Source organism: Aedes albopictus, chromosome 3, assembly GCF_035046485.1.
Source record: "Aedes albopictus strain Foshan chromosome 3, AalbF5, whole genome shotgun sequence".
In the NCBI taxonomy this organism is placed as follows: Eukaryota; Metazoa; Arthropoda; class Insecta; order Diptera; family Culicidae; genus Aedes; species Aedes albopictus.
Window position 1 is genome coordinate 406545148 of NC_085138.1, and position 23526 is coordinate 406568673.

Here is a 23526-nt window from a genome sequence, read left to right on the forward strand (position 1 = left end):
ATCCTGCGGCGCACCTGGGAATGGTTCGCGGCACACCAGGGCGCCGCGGCGCACAGTTTGGGAAGCACTGGATTATACATTCAGCTATTCTAATCATTACTGCAAAGGCCAACGACCACATGCCTGAAATCAAAGCTTCCTGGAAGATATAATCCAAGCCCATAAGCTAATACACGGCTGCAAAACAAGCACCATACAGCTACCAAACTCGGTTTTCGGAAATAAATCACTTATCACTGGAGCTGCCTTTACTGCACTCTATTTCAACTCCGGGAGATTTCCCGGAGGATGGGAAAACTTGAAAAAAATCCAATAGGAGTCCCCACTAACAAAAAAAAAAAGCTAACACTATGCAGTACAGTTCGTTGACAAATTCACATACCAGCAGCGCTTTGAAGGTCGTAATGCGATATCATTACAGCTAGAAGCTGTAAAAAGAAACTCTGCAAAACAGTTGACCTGCTCCTGAAGTACACGGCAGTCTGTAGTTGAATGGATGCGCAGGAATAACTTCAGGTCGTCCACGAAAGACAGCCGGGGATCTTGGAAAACCAGCTGCACGTCGTTGAAGTAGATACAGCGTTGGTGGTCTGATTTCTTGCATTATTTGATACTGTTTAAGCAAAACTTTGGGTAACTGTATTGTTGAAGTTGCAATGCAGTTGAAATGCAGAATGCAACAACACAGCTGCCCAAAGTTTTTCTCCTACAGCTGCATAAAATTAGGTAACGAATCATACATGTAACACCCACGCTTTTTGCACCATTTCATTGCAAAAATGGAGACTTTGTCATCAAATCAAATCTCAATCTCAAATCTCAATCAAATCTTGTATTTCGCTGATTGTGTCCTATTATGTGATTCGTCTTAATCGAGTTTTTCTTCAAGCCTATCCTCGCTGGCTCCCTCTTTAGAGGAGCATAAGCTTTCGCCGGAAAACCAAGTTCTGGCATTGTTTGCCGAATCTAATTTCTTTTTACAGAATCGTACGCTGCTTCAAAAATAATGGTCAGACTTCCGAAATGTATCATTAGGATCATCTACAAGATAAACATCTCATCCGTCGCTGATCGACCCTGCGAAAACCAGCCAGCCATCGACGAACTCCTCAAGAGGTCGCAATTTGTAGTACACGACATGCGACAGTATCTTATGTGTCAAATTTGATAGGGGACATATGACGTGTGAATTCTTTTTTAGAGGGTGTTCTTTTGAGTTATTTTTAGAAGGAGTTTCTTTCAATAAACTGCAATCCACAGCGATTAATTTTGAACAATTTATTCGTCTGTACTCTTTCAATTGAATGTTTGCTGCGATTACTGAGTTGGCATCATACAAGATAATCAATTCTAAACTATGCGAAAGACGTAGCTTACTGAGCTATTTGTGTACACGTACATTCCTGTATGACTACATTGAGAAGTAGGTGTCGCTTCAAAATAAATACTCTAGGTCTAGAAAATGTTCCTACAAATCGGACAGGTGGATTTGTTACTAGTGCTGAACCACCTGTACAAACAGGGCCCATGGAATTTCTTCTTGCACGTCTTACAGGAAAGCTTGGGCAACTGGCATGTGTCTTGGTGAATAACGCTGTAGCACACGTAGCATTCCTCGACTCCTTCAAATTTGCGATCCAGATTGCGCTTCCACAGCGATAAACCGTCCCAGACGGAACCGTTCTGAAAAAAATAATGAATTCCATGAGCTTTTAGATTAATTTTTGATTGCAGAGTTTAAGGTAAAATATCAAGAAATCCAATTTCGATTTTGCATTTTGCACAAATCTGATGAACAAAGCATCAAACCATTTGTTAAGAATTGTGGCAACCATATTTGTATTCTATGTTTACCTGAAGTAGAAATAGGAAAACCGAAATTCACTAAGAGAACATTCCTTAAGTATACCACGTAAAATTTTGAAAATTTACGACTCCCTCTTCACGGACTTTCCTTGTTCCTTTTCAGCTGATTTGTCTTTACTGAATGTAGGGTGGGGCGGGGCAAGATGGGTCACCTAAGGATGGATCACCATAACTTTGTAAATACAAATCGTATTGGTTTTTATTCGTCCGCTACTCTTTGATACACTAGTTAGCTATGCTAAAAGTCGATAAAAAGTTCATTAAATACAAAATATGATGTTAAACAAGCAGTTTTAAAAAGTGATCGATTTTGCGCCGTGAAAAAAGTGCGGGGCACTTTTTGACGAAAAACGTCAAAATATATGATTTGTTCCGCATTCATATATGCTCCATATCCATACTGAGTAAACAAGAGGTAGTAGTAAACATTTTATAAATGTATTTGGAATATAAAAAACTTTACGATTTGAGTGGTCCTAAGGCGATTTGAATATCGATGTTTTCACTAAAAAATTATCATAATTTTATGTTATAATTTTGAGCGTTCTTTCCGCTTGATTGAAGTCATTTATGAGTTAGTCTTGTAATAAAAAATAAATAACTTTTGTCTCCCAGAATTTGTTCAGAGATTCGTACAAAAAAAAAACAGGGATTCGTCCAGGAGTTTCTTGTGTGATCGATCATCGATCTAAAAAAGTCCTCTGCGAATCCTCTCAAAATTCCTTCAGTTTAAAAAAAACTCCTGAAATTCCTACTAGAATCTGTCGAGCAGTTTTTTACAGGAGTACTCACTGTTGCGACGGAGTCGCAAGTATTTGGGTGAAACTGGCAACTGTTCTATCCAATAGGAATTGATTGAATGTACTAAAATTGTAAAAAGATTTAGTGTTAAGTTGTGCGTTAAGTGGAAGAGTTCGTTAGTGATTAAGAAACTATCATGTAAGTTATTTATAGGAAAAATAGTGTTTAAAATTACTAAAAGGAATTCATTTAATGTTATATTGAAGCTGCCGTGTATGTGTTTCATTAATCCAAAAGAAACTCGCGCCAACATTCACACTGAAATTTCTTACACGACTCCTTTGAGAATTTCTTCTAGGATAGGGGTGGAAATCCTCCGAGAATTTCTCGAAACATTTTGCAATAAAATCCTCATGGATTTTTTTTTTCAGAAGTTTCTCCAGAGTTCTTTTAGGATTTCTTCAGGAATTTAGCTAGGAGTTTCTCTTTTTTTAAAGATTGATTCTTTCACAAATTTCTTCGACGTTCCTTCAAAAAAATAATGAGGACATTTTCTAATACATCCTCCGAAACAATTTTCATGGAATTTTTCAATTACGCCCCATCAAGATTTTTTCTACGGAACCCTTCGGGAATTTCTCAAAATTTCTTTAACCCTCCTAGGAAGTTAGGATTGGCGCACCACGCTGGTGTAGTGCATGTCTAGCGTGCCTGCCTGGGCCATATTGACCCCAACATCTTATTAGGGTTAAATAAATCTCCAAAACTTGTGCAGGAATTTGTCCAAAGATTTCCTCAGGATATTTTCCAAACGTTTCTTCCAAAAATTTCTCACGGATTTTTTTAAGAATTTCCACTCAATAACACAGCGTAACAAAAATTAACTTTTGGTCTGTCTCAAGAGCCATAGGTTTGCTAAATCGAGATTTGGTAAAACGAAATGTTTTGCGTGAGTCGTTAATTTAGATGTTTATTGACCAATTTACATTTTGATTGCTTTAACAAAATATTTCCTTGCTTGATGGCTTGCAGTCAAAAAAGCCCAAAGTCGCATATTTTGCCCTATAAATTGAGGTATAGCTCAAAATTGTGACGTGCTGGAGTAAATCTGAGCCCGGATTCGGATTCAGCGGCCCAAAATCTGTCAGAGACACATAAGTTTGCTCTTGAGACAAAAAAAATGTTGTGCTGTGTAATTCTCAAAGCATTTCTTGAAGAATTCTTCCAAAAAATCTCTTTGGGTTTCCTCTATGAAATTCTAAAAAGTTATTTTCAAAAAAAATGTTTAGACATTTCAGGAATTTCTCCTAGAATTTCTCAAGGAATTTTCTCAGGAATTCCTCCAGAAATATTCCCAGGAACTCGTTCAAGAATCCCCCAGAGATTCTTTGATGAACTTCCTCAGGGAGTTTCCCCTGAAGAGTAGTCCCCAGGAATTCTCCGAAGAATTCATTCAAAATTTTCTCAGGAATTCCTCCAGTAATTTTCCTAGAGATTCTTCTGTAACTTCCCCAGGAATTCAAGAACTCTGCCAGGTTATCCCAACTTACCCAGGATTTCCTTTAGAAGTTTCTTCAGGGTATCATTCGTTTCTTCAGAAATTTACCAACGATACATACTAGCAATTTCGCAGGAATTCTTTCGGACTTTTACCCTGGAGTCCTTTGTCAGGAATTCTGTCGGAAATTTCTCAGGAATTCCTTCAGGAAATTTTCCAGAAATTCCTCTAGAAATCCTTTCAGATTTTTTTCAGGAACTTCTTCAGGCATTTTTCCAGAAATTCTTTCAAGAATTTCCCAGATTCCTCCATAAACTTCCCCGAGACTTCCATTCTAAAAATTGTCCGTAGGAATTTCGTTCCGAAATTTCTCCAGGAATTATTTAAGAAATTTCAGAAATTTCTCCTGGTAGTAGTTTAGTAGTTAAGGGATTTTTGTGTACAATTCAGAAATTGTATGAGAACTTCCCTCACAGGCATCTTCCAAGGATTTAAGATCCCTAAGAAATTTATTGAAGGATTTCTTCAAGAATTTCATCGGTACCTTTGTATGCGATTTCTGCAGTCATTTTTTAGAGATTCCTCCAGATTTTCTTGTCTTGGATTTTTTAGGAATCCCTACAGAGGTTTCTCAAGCATGTGCATGTTTTCCTAGGAAATACTTGCAGCGTTCCTCTCTTTAATGATTTTTTTTTCAGAGAATAAAGCGGGTATCTTGAGCTGTTTCTTCAACTATTCTTTTAGGTATTGCCCTTGGCATTCATCCAGGAATTGCTCACAAGATTACTTCAGAAACTGCTTCAGGATTTTTCGTCAAGGAATTCCTCAAAAAAAAAAAAATTAAAACAATTCTTCTAGGAGTGTCCAAAGATATCTCCAGGAGTTTCTAAGGCAATTTCGAGACAACCCTCCAGGGACTACTTAGAAATTCCTTAAGAATTTTTCAGTGATTTTGTACAATTTCTGGAAGAACTTCTGAAAATCCCTGAGGGAATATATGAACCAATTCGACAGGGATCTCTAAATACATGTCAGGAAATTTTTCAAACAATTCTTGGAGAAATCCTGGGGAGAATTTTCGAAGCAATACCTGATGGATTTGTGAAGAAATTTTTAGAAGAATTTCTGAAAAACTTCTTGGAAGAACTTGCAAAGATATTCTTTTCTGAAATTCCTGAAGAGATCGCTGAAATTCTTAAAAGTCTCTACTGTTAAAAATATCTCCTTAAAGGAACTTAAGAAGGAATCCCAGCAGGAGTTTTAAAAAAAAAAGTCCCTGAGGAGTTCTGTGGTCAAGAAGGCAGACTCTCCCCTGAAGTGTCAGCTTGAACCTCTGATTCTATGAACGTATGAGTACACTTCAGCGAAACTCCACATTCGGGTGCAAGGATTTTCAGTGAAGAAATCTTCAGAAAAATCCTTGAAGAAATCTTAAGAAGTACTTTTGAATAAATCTCTGTAGGAATATCTGAAGAAATCCCCAGGAAATTTTTGAAGGAAACCCAGGAGAAATTTCTTAAGAACTTCTGAAAAAAAAACCCTGAATACCTAGAAAAACACATGGATAAGCGTCGTCTGCAAAGATCCCTATAAGAAAATCTTGAGATATCTCTTAAATAATTTCCTTAGCAATTCCTAGGAAATACTTTGAATAAATTTCTTAAAGAATCCGTAAATAAATTATTGGAGAATCTCTGGAAGAACTTTTGCCGGATTTTCTGTATGAATCCCTGAAGAATTTTCTGGACACATTCATGTGGGAATTTTCAATGGAATTCCAGAACAATTCCTGAACGAATATCTAGAAAATTTTCTGAAGAAACCAATGGAAGAATTTATTACAGAATCTTTGAAAGAATTTCCCTGTTGAAAATGCTGAAGCTATTCCTGGAGAAATTTCTAATGATTTTTTTTTGAACGAATTCCCAGGATGAAGGAACCTTTGAGATTTTTTTAAAGAATTCCTGAAAGAATTTCTTGAAAAATAGCCAGAGGTGTTTTTGTAAGTCACCTTGCTAGATTTAAAAACCGAATTCCTGGAGTAATTTCTGAAGCAATCTTTGGCTTGATTTTGGAAGAAATCCATAGAAGTTTAGCTTGAACTTGAAACCCTTGGGCGAATTTACGGAGGAATCTCATAAGAATTTTTTAAAGGAATCCCCAGGGAAATTTATAAACTGATTCCTGCAAGAATTTCTGAAGTAATAGTTGTGGAGAAATTTCTGCGGAGCCTTTGATTTTCTTGAAGTATTGCGAAATGCGTTTGTGAAGAAATCCGTGGAAGACTCCGAAAGGAGTTCCTGGATGATTTCGTAAATAAAACAATATCTAAAGCAATCCAGCGAAGGTTTTATAAAGAAATTCTCAATTAATTTCTGGGGTAATCTCTAGAAAACTTTGGAGAAAATTCTGAAGGAAGCTAAGAACTTCTCAGGGAATAAATTGATGTATTCATGGCAGAATTTCTTTAAAAAAATCCTGGAGGCTATTGCTGGAGGAATTCATAAAAATTTGAAAAACCAAAGAAATCCCTGACCAAAATCTTCGAATGAAATGATCCATTTCACATTTTGACCCCAAATTTGATCTTTTATATCTCATGATCCTGACTTGTTAGAGAAGATCGGTGACTTTAGCAAAGTTGTTGGGTAGGTCAAGGACTTACTGATAATGGACCGTTTAATTCAGAACGTCACACATACGTGACGCTAGTGACTATGAAAGTATCAAGTATTTGATTACATATATCAATATTTGGACTACATAGAAATATAGTGTATTCGGCGAAGTTGTTTATTGAGTTAAGTGTTCACTAATGATGGATTGGTTGATTGAAAATTTTATACATTTAGATGGTGCTACTGAGCGTGTAAAATTTATATTTCATATAACTCAGGGTGCTGCTCACCTTGAACAATGGTATCTTCGACAAAGTTGTTGGGTAGGTCACAGATTTACAGATAATGGTCCGTTTGAATCAGAACTCCATATATATGTGGCGTTATTGAGCATTGCTTCTGTATGTAACCAAGATCTATGGATGTATGAAAAATAAAATTAGTATATGATTAGTAACAGCATCATTGCATGAACTTCCGGCATGAACGGCCTATCATTTGTTAGTCCTTGGTGCACTAAACAGCTTTGGTAAAGACAGTATATTTCCAAATGATCAGAATAATGAGAAGTATAAGGGCTGTTTGCAGATCAGAAGGAATTTTTCAGCCTATCTTGATGGAAATTCCTTGCCTGAATTGCTCAAGAAACCGTTTTTTTCTTCGATCGCAGTACGCAGTTGCGAAGAAATGACAGTCCTAATTGTAGTCACCGTAGAAAGTTTCTGCCAAGAATCTCTCAAGAAGTTCCTTCAACGATTCCTGTTGAACTCCAAACTGGGGTATAAGATAAAAAATGTTTATGCTCACTGTCGCCACCTATGAGCGAAATTCAGAATTAAACGACCCATCATGTACAAGTTTTTCACCTACCACAACTTAACTAACTCAACTACAACTTAACATGTGTTGTATATGCTCACTAGCGCCACCTAGTAGCAGACGTCCGAATAAAACGGTCCATCATCTGTAAGCTCTTGACCTAACTTTGCTGATGACACCGATTCCAAGTAACCAGGATTCTAAGACATATGAAACATATTAAGTGCATATTCTGTAGCCCCACCTATATGTGGAGTTCCAAATCAAATTTTACATCATCGGTAAGTTCTTGACCTATACAACAACTTTGCCGAACACACACTCTTTCAGGATCCTACGATAAATGAGACACAGACAAACAGACGTAACACCTTGAACGATTTTCATAGAAATCCATCGCCCAGTTCACACTACCATCACCTGGTGGAGAAGTTGCACGAATCACTGTGTTGTGCAATATCGTCAACAGAAGGCGCTAGTGTGAAACGTCAAACGCATAGAAAAACGATGCGCGCGCCTCTGGTTGTGAAAGCCACAACTATGAAAATTTAAAATGATCGTTAAAAGCGTGGTCGATGGAAATTTCGCGAGTGTTACGTCTGTTTGTCTGTGAAGGAGATATAAAATGCGCATTATCACTAGCGCCACCTATGTGTGAAGCTTCAAATGGAACGGTCCATCATTTGTATGTATTTGTCCATAATAATTTATTTGATTTCTTTAAGCATAACCAGTTATTCCTCACATCAACACCTTCTTTCATTCCATATCTTTCAACCTCATTTCCAGAACACGGCTGCCGATGAGTGCAAAGATGCGACCTGCCACAATAACAGAGCTGTTATTCTCCGCCAGGTGTCAAAAGTTGCACTTCCGCCGCTAAAACCTTCGCGCCCATCAACGCCGAAGACGACGACGACCTCAGATGACTACCGCTAAGGCGATGGCAGCCAGCTGCGAAAACATGACTTCAATCGAAGGCGATGGTGGCGGCGGTTCCAGTGACCTGCGTCACTATTGCACCCTTCGCAACAACAGGGCCAATTCGAACGGGGTCGCTAATGGCCACCAACCCGAGGACGACCCAACGGCTGACAGTCGAGAATCCGACGCCACCAGGGTTGGTCAGTTCTGTACGATTCGGGGTTCCAAGGGAACGACGGCTATGGGCAATACGGCGGGGGTTGAAGCCGATCCAGGTGGGGCGATCTACTTCGGAGAGGGGGCTGAGGATAGCCGGAGTGAGCAGAACCGGAATCTGCTGTACGAAGAAAACATGTGCACGTTCGAGAATTTCTGTGAAAAGAGCCTCGAGGATCGTGGGGGTGAAGAAGGGGAGGCCGGTGGTGAAGGGATTGGGAACTTCTGCACGCTTCGAAAGAAGCGATCCGTGTCGCAGAAGGCGGTGGATCAAGTAAATGATGGTGCCGGTTATGGGCCCAGCTGTGACGGGGGGTCCAGTGATGTGCGTGAAACGTCCCTGGTGGAAGGGGAAGTGGCAAGCTATTGTACCCTGAAGAAGAAAAAGTTAAAGTTGAATCAGAAGTTTGTGGAAAATTTCCTCGAAGATCCAAATGCCAAGCTGCACGACTATCTGTCCGAGTTGGATGCCTACTTGGACGAGATTGATGGGTTGGATTCCGAGGGTCAGTTCTCCAGTGATGATGATGAAGAAGAAAAAGTGCCCCGTGAAAAGGTGAAAGAAGAAATCGTGCAGGAAAATGATCACGCAGAAGCAGTGCCGCCCCCCGCGATCAGTTACATCGACGTCAAAAATTTCTGCACCCTTCCCAAGAGGAAGCGGGTGCAGTTTCTGAATGCATTCCAAAGGGCGGGCCCTCTGAGGAGGACCTTTGCCGCCCCCGGTCCGAGCAGTCGCCTCAGTAGCAACAAAGAAAACAGTGGCAATTTGGACCCCATTCGGGGAGAAGTGATCGCCGAGGCGGATGAATCATCACCGACGGGGACGGCCGATCGTGACTCAGTAGGCGCTGCAAAAGGTAAGTGATATTTCTCAATTGGGCTTGTCGTAACCCCGTGCGGTGGTCGTATAACCTTTAGACGCGCGCGGCTACTGTATGGCGGTAGCTGATGACGCTATTGATTTAGGTTTCGAATCGATTGAAGTAGGCGCGTTTGGGCATGTTTACTTTCACTAGTTGGGAGAGAATCGGCGCGTTGCTTTGTTGCACTAATGTTGATTGAATTGATGGTTTACGATCATGCTGTCTTTTCTGCCTTGTCTTTGTCTCTCGTTTGAACTACTGATTACATCTTATTCATCTTAGCGTAGCGTCTCATCTAGGACAACGACTGTTTTTCAGGTTAGTGCTCAGTGATCACTAACATTGTTGTTGACTGAAAGTTTCTTCTCGAAAGCAAAATCAAACAAAATTGAGTTCCATTTCCATTCGATTCCGAAGGAAATGTTATTGACCTACTCTTGGATAATTTTGCGTTTGATTTTTTTTTTAACTTTCGTTTTTTTTTCAGTGTAAGCCTCAGTTTCCCGAAAAACTCACAAAATATGTGTTGACCGGACCCGTATGACGTCCATTCAGTTAAAGGGTCTTTAAAATAAATTAATAATAATAAAAAATGTGTGTTCTTTTTTTTTTTGAAATGATAGTAAAGCCGTAGATCAGCGTAGTATTAAAAAAAAACAAAAAATTCTACGCATATGGTCATATCTGAGTTAATTTAAGACAATCTTCGAATTTCCAAGTTTTCGTAATGAAGTCACTTTTTCAGTTCAAAGTTTTTTACCAGGTTTTGTCAATATACTCTTCAAAATGCGTGATTAATTTAAGTTTTGCCATTGATCTGCTAGGGAAACTCTACTTAAATTCCTCGTAGATGTAGGAACTGGAACTCCACGACTTGTGAGAAATCCTCCAGGAGTTATTGTGGCAATTCCTTCTGGGGTTAGTGAAGAAATTCTCGGGGACTCCTGCAGAAGTTCATAAAGAAATTCCTCAAAGAGTTCATTCGAAAATTTCTCATGGAGTTATTACAGAAAATCCTTCATTATTACCTTCAGAAATTAGGAGAAACTACCAAAGGTAAATTTGTAGGATTTTTCGTAAGAACTCCGGGAGAAATTTACGATGGAACTCTTTGAGGAATTTCTAAATAAACTCCTGCAGGAATTTCCAAGAATTTCTTTACTAACCCCAAAAGGAATTTCCACAATAACTCCTGAAGGATTTCTTACAAGCCGTGGAGTTTCAGTTAGTTCAAGTATTTTCACTTTTTTTTTCTTCAGCAACTTCGCTAGAAATTATTTCGGAACTTCATCCAGGAAGTAACTCGGATATTCCTACAGGAGCAATTTCACTGTATTCTCAAAGGAATTGCTTCTAGTTTTTTTAGAAATTGCTACTTGAATTCCTCAAAGAAGTTCGCCAAGGATTTTTTTTCTTACAGTAGCAATTCTTTCAGGTATTTCTCCTAAATTGCTTTTTTTCTCCAGAAAATCTTTGATGAATTGCTTCAGATTTTTATCCTGGAATTTCGAAGAAACTCCTGAATAAATTTCCAAATGCACTCCTGGGGAAATTTTCGTATGAACAATTAGGAATTTTGTTGAAGAAATACCCAAAGAATTTTCTGAAAGGGCTGCTTGAGAGTTTATCGAAAGATCTCCTGGACATCTACAAGAATTATGTTGTTAACATATCAGTTTTGGGAAATTTCCGAAGAAATTCTTGGAAAAACTTCAAAATGAATTCTTGAAGGATTTTTTGAAGGAGCAGGATGGAACTGCTGAAAAGTTTTCCGACAAAGTAAGTTCCGAATAATCTACTAAAATTTCCGAAGAAATTCCTGCAGGAATAATGAAGAGACTTTCGTAGGACCTGCCGGAGGAATATCTGGGGAATTTTCTGAATAGTTCCTGAAGAAACTTTTGGAGAAATTTCAGAAGAATCTCCTGTAGGATTAGCCGACGGAACTCCCGGGTGCATTCCTAGAGGTTGCAAAAAAATTCTCGTTGAATAGCATTCCTCAAGGAATTCCGATGAAATTCATTGAAAACTTTCCGAAGGACCTACTGGATGAATTCTCGATTAAAAAAAACTGTGGATGAAGAATACTCGAAGAAAATCTGGAGGAACTCTCGCTGAAGCACTTCCTGAAACACCTGAGGTATCATCTGAAACAGTCCTTGAAAGGTTTATGAAGGAGCCTCTAAAGAATTTTCTGATGGAGAGAAAATTTTCAAATGAGTTCTTGGAGGAATTTCCAAAGAAGCACCTGTAAAACTACCGAAGAATTTCCCGGAGGAACTTTTGGGGAAGCTTCTGAAGGTCTCTTGAAGAAATTATCAAATAAACATCTAGAAAAATTTTCGTGGGGGAGAATTCCTTGTGTTGTCTCCGATGGATTTCCAGGAGAAATTTTTGATTTGAGTTCCTTGAGGAATTTTCAAAGAAAATTGTAAGGAAATTCGCGAAGGAATTCGAAGGAATTTTGATAAAAAATAAAAAAAAATTCAGAAGGAATTCCAAATGCAATTCTGTAACAGTTCCAGAGGAAATGCCTCGAGGGATCCCTACAGGAAATCAAAAAAAAAAAAAATGTGGAGGTTACTTCCTAATAAACTTCATGGAGAAATACCCAAAGGAACTCCGGCAAAAATTCTTGTGTTAACAGTCGAAGGATTTGTCAAAAAAAAACATTTTCCGAAGTTCTACCTGTTTGAAAAAAAATCTGAAGGAACTGCTGTACGAATTTTTGTAGGAATTCCTGGATAAATTTTCGTATTAACACCTTGTGAAATTTCAAAAGGTATTTTTGAGAAAAATCCAGAGGAAATTCCTGGAACTATTCCAAAACACAATGCTGAAGAAATGTTTGAATTAAATTATTCCCGGAGGAATTTTGAACGGGCTTGGTGGTCTAGTGGCTACCGCTTCTGATTCATATGCAGAAGGTCATGGGTTCAATCCCCGGCCCGTCCCTTTCATCCTACTTTGTATCTTTCTATCCACTTTCTCTCTCTCTCTCTTCTCTACATATACAACTCATGTATATTCATATGTTCATAGCCATCGCTAGAACCAGAAACGAATTGGAAAAAAAGTCGGTTCCCTCACTTCCATCTTCCACTCACAGCACAGTGTATATAACGCCTAGAAGTTATGCAACCAAAGCGTGCTGTGCCGCTTGACCTTAATCACCTCATTCACCACACAATCTATCACCTTACGAACACTATAAATAAACCCCTATCCATGGATCGCATCACCGACCCAACGGTGACTCCCAGATCTCCCATCCTTTCCATCTAACAAATACCCCAGTCCGTGCTGATTGTGGGGATGCAGAGGTGATCTCGGTCTTTAGTAGCAACAACCAGCACACTCTAACATTCCTTTCCCTTCCCAACTGACTATAAGGACGTGGCCGGCGCCGTTATTGATCCAAAATGTATGAGCTGCTCAAATTGCACTTTGAGAATAAGTGGAGTGTCCCAGCCCTTATTCATTTGGATCTCAGTGCAATTGGAACCAGCTCAGATCAATCACGGAGTAGCAACCATTGACATGTATAGTCAGATTTGATCGTTGATCGTTTTTGATCGAATTATTCCCGGAGGAATTTTTGAATTATCTTTTTTAAAGTAACAATATTTGTTTTAATTTCAACTTGTGATAAAACTGTCTACTTATCATTGCCAACATGAAACACATAAATAAATTCCCTTAGTCACTTATGGAAGAATTTCCAGGTAACCCCATAAAAGGAAGATTCCCAAAGAAATTGCTGGAGAAATACTCGTAGGAACTTCTGTAGGAATTTCTTCTAGATGAATTTTTCAGAGTACTTCTAAACAAGTTCCTGAAAGAACTTTTGAAAGAATTGCCATTCCTCTCAGGAATTCACTGGAATTCCTCTCAGGAATTCACTGCAATTCCTCGCAGGAGTTCAACGGAATTCCTCTCAGGAATTCTCACGGAAGTCCTCTTCGGAATTTACTGGATTTCCTCTCAGGAATTCCTCTCAGCAATTCATTGATGTTTCTCTTAGGAATTCATTGGAATATCTCTCACAAATTCATAGAAATTCCTCAAAGCAACTCATAGGAATTTATTCTCAGAAAGTTCTGCTCAGACATTCACCGAAATTCTTTTCGGACATTTTCCGATATTCCTTTCAAGCAGTAGTCCTCTCGGGAATTCACCGATATTTGTCTAAGGAATTCACCGGATTTCGCTCAGGAAATCATCGGAATTTCTCTCAGTAATTTACTCTCAACAATTCATTAGAATTCTGCTTATGAATTCCGATCAGGTATTCACTGCAATTTCGCTCAGGAATTCACTGGAATTTCTCTCAGTAAATCACTGAAATTTTTCACAGGAATTTACTGAAATTCTTTAATGGAATTTCTCTCAGAAATTCATTGGAATTTTTCACAGGAATTTATTGAATTTTCTTGCTGGAATTTCTCTCAGAAATTCAACAAGAATTCCTCTCAGAAATTCACTTGGATTTCTCTCAGGAATTAACTGGAATTTCTCTCAGAAACTCACTTGAATTCCTCGTAGAAATTCAGTGAAATTTCTTGCAGGAATTTATTGAAATTCCTTACAGGAATTCAATGGAGTTTCTCACAAGAATGCACTGAAATTCTTCACTGGAATTCAGTGGAATTTTTCTCATAAATTTACTGTAATCCCTCTCAAGAATTCACTGGAATCCCTTCCAGGAATTCTTTGGGGTTTCTCTTAGGAATTCACCGAAATTCCAATCAGGAATTCATAGAAAGTCCTCTAAGAAACTCATAGAAACTAACTCTCAGGAAGTTCCACTCAGGCATTCACCAGAATTCCTCTCGAGAATTCTCCCCAAGTCCGCTCAGGAATTCACTGGGTTTCCTCTCAGAAATTCACTGGAAGTCCTCTCAGGAACTCACTCTCAGAAGTTCACCGGTATTCCTCTCAGGAATTCACTGGAATTCCTCTCCGGATTTCATTGGGGTTTCTCTTAGGAATTCATCGGAATTCCCTTCAGAAATTTATAGAAATTCCTCAAAAGAACTCATAGGAATCAACTCTCAGGAAGTTCCGCTCAGGCATTCACCGGAATTCTTCTCGCAATTCTTCATTAGAACTCCGCTCAGGAATTTACTGGATTTTTTTCTCAGGAATTCAATGGAATTCCTCTAATGAAATTACCGCAATTCTTCTCGGTAATTCCCTGGAATTACTCCCAGAAAATCACTGGAATTCTTCTTAGAGATCTACTGGAATTTCTCTCAAAAAATCACTGGAATTCCTCTCAGGAATTCACTGGAGTTTCTCCCAGGAGTTCACTCGAATTACTTTCAGAAATTCACTTGAATTTGTGTTAGAAATTCACTAATCTTCCCCTTGAGAAATTCACTGGAATTTCTCAAAGGAACGCAATGAAATTCCCCACAGGAGTTCACTGGAATTCCTCTCAGGAATTTGCTGAAATTCTTCACAGGAATTTGATGGTGTTCCTGACTGGATTTCACTGAAGTTCCCCTCAGGAATTCACTGGAATTTCTCTCAGAAATTCACTGGAATTCCTCCGAAGAATTCACTGGAATCCCTCTTAGGAATTTATTGGGGTTTCTCTTAAAAATTTACCGATTTACCTCTAAAGAATTCATTGGAGTTTCTCTTAGGAATTCAACAGAATTCCTCTCAGAAATTCATGAAAATTCCTTAAAGGAACTCATATGAATTATTTCTCAGAAAGTTGCGCTCAGACATTCACTGGAATTCCTCTCGGAATTTCTTGTATATTCCTCTCAGGCATTATCGGACGTCCTCAATTCGCTCAAGAAATCACCGAAATTTCTCTCAGTAATTCACTGGAACTGCTCTCATGAATTCACGGGAATTTCGCTCGAGAATTCACAAGAATTCCTCTCAGTAGTTCTTGGAATTTTTCTCAGGAATTCACTGGAATTTCTCTCATGAAATCATCGCAATTCATCTCGAGAATTCCTTGGAATCACTCCCAGGAAATCTCTGGAATCCCTCTTAGAGATCTACTGGAATTCCTCTCAAAAAATCACTGGAATTCTTCTCAGGAATTCACTGAAATTTCTCCTAGGTGTTCACTCGAATCTCTTTCAGAAATTCACTTGAATTTTTCTTGGAAATTCACTGAACTTCCCCTCAGGAATTCATTGGAATTTCTCACAGGAATTTACTGTAATTCCTCACAGAAATTTACTGAAATTCCTCACAGGAGTTTAATGGAGTTCCTCACAGGAATTTACTGTACTTCCTCATTGTAATTTCTCACTGGAATTCACTGGAATTCCTCTCAGGAACTCACTTGATTTCCTCTCTGGAATTCACTAGAATTTCTCTCAGGATTTTTTTGGGGTTTCTCTTAGGAATCCACTGGAAATTTCTTTAAGGAACTTATAGGAATTATCTCTCAGGAAGCTCCGCTCGGGCATTCACCAGAATTCCTCTCGGGAATTCTCTGATATTCCTCTCATTCAGTATCGGAAGTCCTCTCGAGAATTCACCGGAATTCTTCCAAAGAATTCACCGGAATTCCGCTGAGAAAATCACCAGAATTTCTATCAGGAATTTACTGCAATTCCTTTCAGTAGTTCACCGGTATTTCTCTCAGGAATTTACTAGAATTCCTCTCCGGAATTTACTGGAATTCCTCTGAGCAATTCACTGGAATGCCTTTCAGGAGTTCACCGGAATTCCTCTCATGAATTCATTGGGGTTTCTCTTAGGAATTCACCAGAATTCCTCTAAGAAATTTATAGAAATTCCACGAAGGAACTCATAAGCATTAACTCTCAGGAAGTTCTGCTCAGGCATTTACCGGAATTCCTCTAGGGAATCCTCCAATATTCCTCTCGTCCCGAGAGGACGAATTCACCGAAATTCTTCAAAGAAAGAAACTCTTGTAGAAATTCCCGAAGAAACTTTTGTAGGAACTTCTAACAGATTTTCTGAATCATTTTCTGGAGGAATTTTGAAGTTAACTCCTGGATAAATTGCCGTAAGATATCATAGAAGAATTTCCATAGGAATTCAGCAAGAACTCCTGGCAAGAATTTCCGTAATAATTTCTGAAAAAAAAATCGAAAGGATTATTTGTTGGTAATCCAGATGAAATTTGCAGAGGAACACCCGTACAGAAACTACAGGAATATTATCTAGATTAATTTACGATGTGACTTCTAAGGGAATTTGTGAAGAAAGTTTCGGAGGAACTGCCTAAGGGGTTGTCGAAGTAATTATTGAAGGAAATTTTGGAAAGAAAAAAGATTTTCCGAAGAAACTAATTGCGAAAATTTATCATACAAAGATTCAGCTCATTACTGCAAATCCAGTACTTTACCGAATGTGCCCCATTCGTCCAGGGCACCGGAATCCGGAAAAACATGCTGGATATTTATCGAAATTGGCTTCGGGTGGAATTTCTAAAGAAACTCTAGCACAGATTTCCGAAGGGACTTCTGGAAGAATTCCTGTAGGAACCCTTGGAGGAATTGCCTTCTTTCCCTGATTTTTTTTTCAAATGAATTCACGAAAGTACAGGAAAGTCAGGTTTTTTTTTACGCGGTTTTTTTTTACGCGGTTTTCATTTACGAGGTTTTTTTACGCGGATTTTTGAATTAACGCGGTTTTTTTTTACGCGGATTTTTGAATTAACGCGGTTTATTTTTACGCGGATTTTTAAATTTACGCGGTTTTCATTTACGTGGATTTTTAATTTTAAGCCGGAATTTTTCCAAGCATTATTATAGAGTTTTTCAACATCTATATATATAAAAATGCAGTGGTATACGTGGGACCGCGCATAACTTGCGAACGGATGGTCCGATTCAGATCGTCTAAGTTTTGTTCTGTTACTTTTCACCCAAGGAAGGTTTATGAGGCCAAAAACATGGGAAAATTGGAAGTTTTTGAAAATCGGGTTTTAATACATTTTGAACGGGGACTTGGGCGCTTGGCTAGAAACTTGAAACGTCAAAAACGCAGTAGGCAAGACAAAGTTTGCCGGGGACAGCTAGTATTTCTGTAGTTTTGGTGCTTAACAGCATTAAAAAGGTAGAATATGATGCAGAGTAATTTTCTGGATATCCAAGGACATCCAAACTGTTCTTGAGTTTAGATCCTAAAGTCTTCGTCTGTAACGGTAACTTCTTGCATTATACAAAGCAACGATATGTAATCTATTAAGCCCAGTAAGTCTTTTGAAAGTTCAATAGACAGTTTCAGATCAGTCGGGATATCCTAGGTCATCCAAACTATTCTGGAGTTTAGATCCTAAAGTCTACGGGTGTAGCGGTAGCTTATTGCATTATACAAATCAAAGATTCGTAATCTATTATGCCCAGTAAGTCTTTTGAAAATTCAATAGACAGTTTTAGATCAGTCAGGATAACCAAGGTCATCCAAACTGTTCTGGAGTTAAGATCCTAAGTCTACGGGTGTACCGGTAACTTCATTCGTAATACAAAGCTACGACTTCTAATCTTTCATGAGTTACTGAACATCTCAGTTTAATAGACAGCATCAGATCTGTTGAGATGTCTAAGGACATCCAAACCGTTCTTGAGATTACATGAACTTTTCTTATTGTACAAATCTACGATTTGTAATCTATTATGTCCAGAGATTATTACAATATCAATTATTGTATCTATCTATCAGATAATTATGGCTATTATGTCCATTTGTAGCTGTTCAATTGGCTGATTTGAAATATTTTAAAACTATTTTGGAATAATTATTGATTTAAACCCTGTCTAATTATGTATAGTTACTATTTTTAGCTTGAGAAACTACTGTCATAGCCATAGACTTTAAAAACTGAGTTCCAGAACACTTAGGACTACCTGGAATATCCCAAAACTTTCAAAGAATGCTTTGTGACCTTTAACTATCAACCCTCGAGCAATCGCGCGATTGCCTGTATTGTTGTATTTTGTACAACACGATGAAATAATCTCGCTTTTCGTGTTCAGCATAAGCGTGGTGCTGAAGGTGGTGGGCAACCGCGCAAGATACGGAAGGTTAAGCGAACATGATTTACTGCCTGTACTTCGACAACTGTGAGAAGGAGTCTTAACAACGAACCGGTTTAAACCAGTGTTGCAAAACTTCATCCCATTCATTTCAACACTAACCAACAAATCTTTTTAGTCATTTTTCCTTCTATTCATGTTCAAAACGATTTCATTCAATCAGAGCACCTATCAAATGAGAAGCGAATCCTTGTTGATTGAATACATTGTCACTCGAATGAGTAGCTGGGCACGAAACACGAGAAAACCCTGCAAAATTCCGCCAGACTGAAAAAGTGTCGAATGTCGGGTCAAAGTCGGGTCATTTTTTATCGAATGTTGGGCCACTTTTGGACCAACATCGAACAAGTATTGGGTCCATGTTGGGTTTGGTGGCCAAAATAAAAATAGGTGAATGATAGGTTGATGTCGGGTTTGACGTCATCAATGATGGTAAAAGCTTAAAACCTTTAAACAATAGCTTGGCAGTTTGTGTAACTTGTAGAAATTTTGAGTGACAGGCAAAAATCTTAAAATGATGTTTTAAAATAATTCGTTGAGTTCATTTTTTAATATAAAATCAAGAAGGAAATTATTGAGTTAAAAGTTATAAAACATGGTTTTCATTTACGCGGATTTTTGAATTAACGCGGTTTATTTTTACGCGGATTTTTGAATTAACGCGGTTTATTTTTACGCGGATTTTTGAATTAACGCGGTTTATTTTTACGCGGATTTTTGAATTAACAAATGCTACAAATGCTTGTTAAAGTTCAGGGACAGATGTGCATTGTGCATGCTAGAGTACAACATATAATACAAAATAGTACGACTAAATGCTAAATTCAAATGAATATTAACGACTACGTGCTAAATTTAAATTAATCTATATTTCAAATGAAGTTCTGAAGAACTTTCCAAATGTATTCTAGAAGATATTCTCGGAGAAACTTTTAGAGGTAGGTACTGCCGAAGGAACTCTGGAAGAGTTTATCTAAGGAACTGTCTGAAATTTTCAAAAAAAAAAAAAACGCATGCAGGAATTGCGTGTAGATGCAGGAGGAATCCCAGAAAAAATGCTGAACTTCCTTAAGTTTGACTGATTCGTACATTTTGAATGCCTGAAAATAATTATGTCAGCAGTTATTCATATCATAATCGACTGTGCTCTATCAACAACCGTACTCCCATCTCGCTAATAGATGAATAGGAGTAATCCAGATATCGTTAACGAGTAATAACAATCTGTTGATTCAGCAGAGATAAACACCAGCCGGCCGGAGTGGCACAGCCGGTACGAGTAGCTCAACTCGATTGTAAACTCTCTAATTATCCGAGCTCCATTCGCCGGGGATCGGATTCAACGTGCGTTTTCGATGGTGCAGCATATCTCCTCACCGGCTTTATTGCAATCAAAACAACCAGCCAGCGCTAGATAGCGGGCCATAAGACAATAATGAAGCAAACAAACGTATACTAGGTACATTCGGACGGAAACTAGGTCCCATTCCCCTATTGCCACAGCTGAAACTCAAACAAAGCGAATTCCCCTCTCCGACAAAAACGTCATTACTGGCCGGGGGTAAATAGCATCGTTGAGCGTCATCGTGGTTACCTGCGGGTACCTACGCATGTTTGGTCGACATTGGAAACGAGCCCAGCCCTGCTTATACAGTGAGTCTCAAAATTGAGCACAGCTGTAACTTCCTTATTTACAGATACTCCATGCTCAAGAAAGTCAAGAAAAGTGTCGTAACAATATCTTGAACTGATCGTGAATCAAACCCGCCACTCTCAGCATGGTATTGCGGAATATCAGCGTGTTACTTCTTCTTCTATATGGCTCGACGTTCGCATTGGAACATGGCCTGCCTCTCTTCTTCTTGTGCTTAGAGCACTTCCACAGTTATTAATTGAAGGGCTTTCTTTACCTGCCATTGCATGAATTTGTATATTGTGAGGCAAGTACAATGATACATTATACCTAGGTAGTCGAGAATTTTTTCCGACCGAACGGGAATCGAACCCGCCGTCTCCGGATTGGCGATCCACATCCTTAACCACAAGGCAAACTGGAGACCTCGTGCGTTTACTGCTTTCGCTATATTAAGAAGTTTTCATTTATATATGAAACTTGATCGAATTAGACGGAATCTGCCTTAATTAAAGTTTTATTTAGTTTTATCAATGGCTTTATATAACTAAATAAACAAATGTTTGACAAAAATCAGCAGTATGCTTAGCTTGCGGACTCACTTTAGGTGCATAGGTCGATCTTGCGGATCGTCGAATGGGAGCACTTTGAATTACAATATTACTAGTGGTGCAGTGGCAGGCCCATTTACAACGGTCGTAATTGCGCAACAATGGAAGGCTGACCGCCCGTCAGCAACCAGCGGCCCTGCGTTAATGAATCATAATTAACGGAATGCCAAATGGAATTTATTTTCACCTCTTTCTGTGTTTGAGGTCTCGCACAATGATCTTCTACGCTGACCACAGCAGCGGTGGTGACAAACCCACAAAGCTACCATGAAAATGAAACGATGTGAAAAAGGCGTCTTAATTTTAATTGCAATCGGAGAATAAATAGTGTCTCGGTTTGCCCGAAGCTTCATCGGCGAAATGCTCATCCGTCGGGAATTTGGCTATGCTTCATCATTATCAATGTTCACGTGAGAAAGTTGATGATTCAGTCGCAAGTAGGCGTCTGGTTGTTACCGCGGTGACACAAGCCAAATTGTAAAATTTCACGAGTGTAGGTTACAGGGCTGGTAGCGAACAACGTTTCTGAGAATCTGCGGTAATCGTTCTCATTTTTTTTTATCACTGTGCTCCCTTTTTTATTCTACTCTAGACAAAGGATTCAAGTTCAATTTATTTTATTTCTTTTTTGTTTTTTTTTTTGTGAAAGTTAGTAGTTTTTTATTCTGAACCACTTTACAGCTCTTTTGTCCACTAGGGCACTGCGTGAGCGATTCCAATTGGCAGCTGCACTTACACTTTGTACAGTGTCTAAATGTATTCTATTCTAATTCTACTACATATATCGACAGGCTTTGTGCTGTTGTCTTCATGACCAATTTTATAAAACTTGCAATAAAACTGATTTATACATCAAAACCACTTGATAACCTCTTTAAGAACATCTTTCGGCTAAGTGGACGACTCTGGGAGAGGTTTTGCAAACCGCATTAAGAGTAGCAATAAAACCGTTTTGAAACCTAGTTAAAAAGTTTCCATACTCGAAAAGAGGTTATGATAATTGTTGTTGTTTTTTTTTCAACAAAAACTATGACAGCTGAAGATGCAGAGAAGCTTCTTCGATGGCACGTAAAGCGCAGGAGGATACATCATTCGTAAGTAGAAAGCGATCATTTCAAAGTAATGTTTTAGTAGTTATTGTATTGGTAGGCTTATGCGCATTCAATTTTACCGTGGATATTGGGATTGCAGAAACATAAAATTAATGCGCTTCGAAAATGGTGAATATTATGGAATGAAATAAATCAATTTGTTGACTACTTGTTGTAAACTATCTCGAATCACAGGAAAACTCAGCTGAGAGAGTTTGTTTATATGAGCAGAGCATGCTATGAAATGGCGACAAACTATCAATTTATTGCGAATTTAATAAAAATTAACTATTTTCCATTCACGTTAGCTAATTCTTCAATATGGCGACAACCATAATTAGTGAAAATAAAACGAAGGCAAGTTTACTTTTATGATGACCGCAATAAACTTAGCAGTGTCGTAGTTTCTACTTTTCCACCAACAGATGTCGTTACTAATCGAAAGGATCGCCATCTGTTGAGAGTTTAAACAGTTTTAGTGTGGTAATTATGAATGCCAGAAGGTTTACATATCGGAGAGTTTTGTTTACTCTTGAAATCTGGCTTCATAAAACTATGAGTTTTAATTATTGCCGTAATAAAACCCTAATAAAAATCAATCAAAACCAATCAGCAATGGAATTGTTACTGGGGAGGATGTTAAAGCTCTTGTCTTGATAATTTTCATCAAAATCAAAAGAGTTTTGCCGCATACTCTAGATTCTAGAGCGGTGTTTTGCAAAATTAACTGTTTTCCATTCACGTTAGCTAATTCTTCAATATGGCGACAACCATAATTAGCGAAAATAAAACGAAGGCAAGTTTACTTTTATGATGACCGCAATAAACTTGGCAGTGTCGTAGTTTCTACTTTTCCACCAACAGATGTCGTTACTAATCGAAAGGATCGCCATCTGTTGAGAGTTTGAACAGTTTTTTTTTTAAACGCGGACACGTTTAGTACTTCCAGTGAGCTGTTCGCCCTTTGAAGTAAGCACGACACTAGAAAACGGCCTAGCATGCAACCATGCAACGCCCAGTGGCACAGCCGAAAACTTTTCCTGACAGCTGCGGCGGGAATCGAAGTTCTCGAAAATTCCTAAAAGAGTTCTATCAGGAGTTCCTCGATCATTCCTCCAGAATGTCCCCCAGGAGTTTACGGGAATTCATCCAGAAGTTCCCTTCCAGTTCTTCCTCCAGTAGATTATCAGGAATTCCTCCGGAGTTTCCCGGAAATTCCCGTGGGAGTTCCCCTGGAGTTCCTCCATTAGTTCTCCGGGAATTCCTCCAGAAGTTCCCCGGGCATTCCTCCAGGGAGCTCCCCGAGAATTCAAGAAGTGTTCCGAAAATTCCTCCAAGGATTTCCCAGGAAATCATCTAGAAATTTTCAGGTGAATCCTCTAAGAAATCCCCGATGAAACTTCCGAGAGTTCCCGGGTATGCCTCCAGGATTTCCCCGTTAATTCTTTAAGAAGTATATCCAGGAGTTCCCCAGAAATTCTTCCAGGAGGATTTTCGAGAATTTCTGCAAGAGTTCCCCGTGAATTCTTGTAGGAGTTCCCCGAGAATTCTTGCAGAAAAACCCCTGGAATTCCCCAATGAGTTTCCAGGAAATTCCCCCAG

At 38.7% G+C, this 23526-nt stretch overlaps 1 protein-coding gene across 1 annotated transcript in view; it reads left to right on the forward strand.

Annotated features, from left to right (window-relative positions):
* LOC109426405 (uncharacterized) overlaps positions 1 to 9550 on the forward strand; it is a 72369-nt gene extending 62819 nt beyond the window's left edge. Inside the window, exon 2 of the mRNA XM_062856183.1 lies at positions 8332 to 9550. Within this exon, the coding sequence (XP_062712167.1) occupies positions 8468 to 9550 (1083 nt within the window). The 5' untranslated portion in view covers positions 8332 to 8467. The remainder of the gene's footprint in view (positions 1 to 8331) is intronic.
* The last annotated feature ends 13976 nt before the right edge of the window (positions 9551 to 23526 follow it).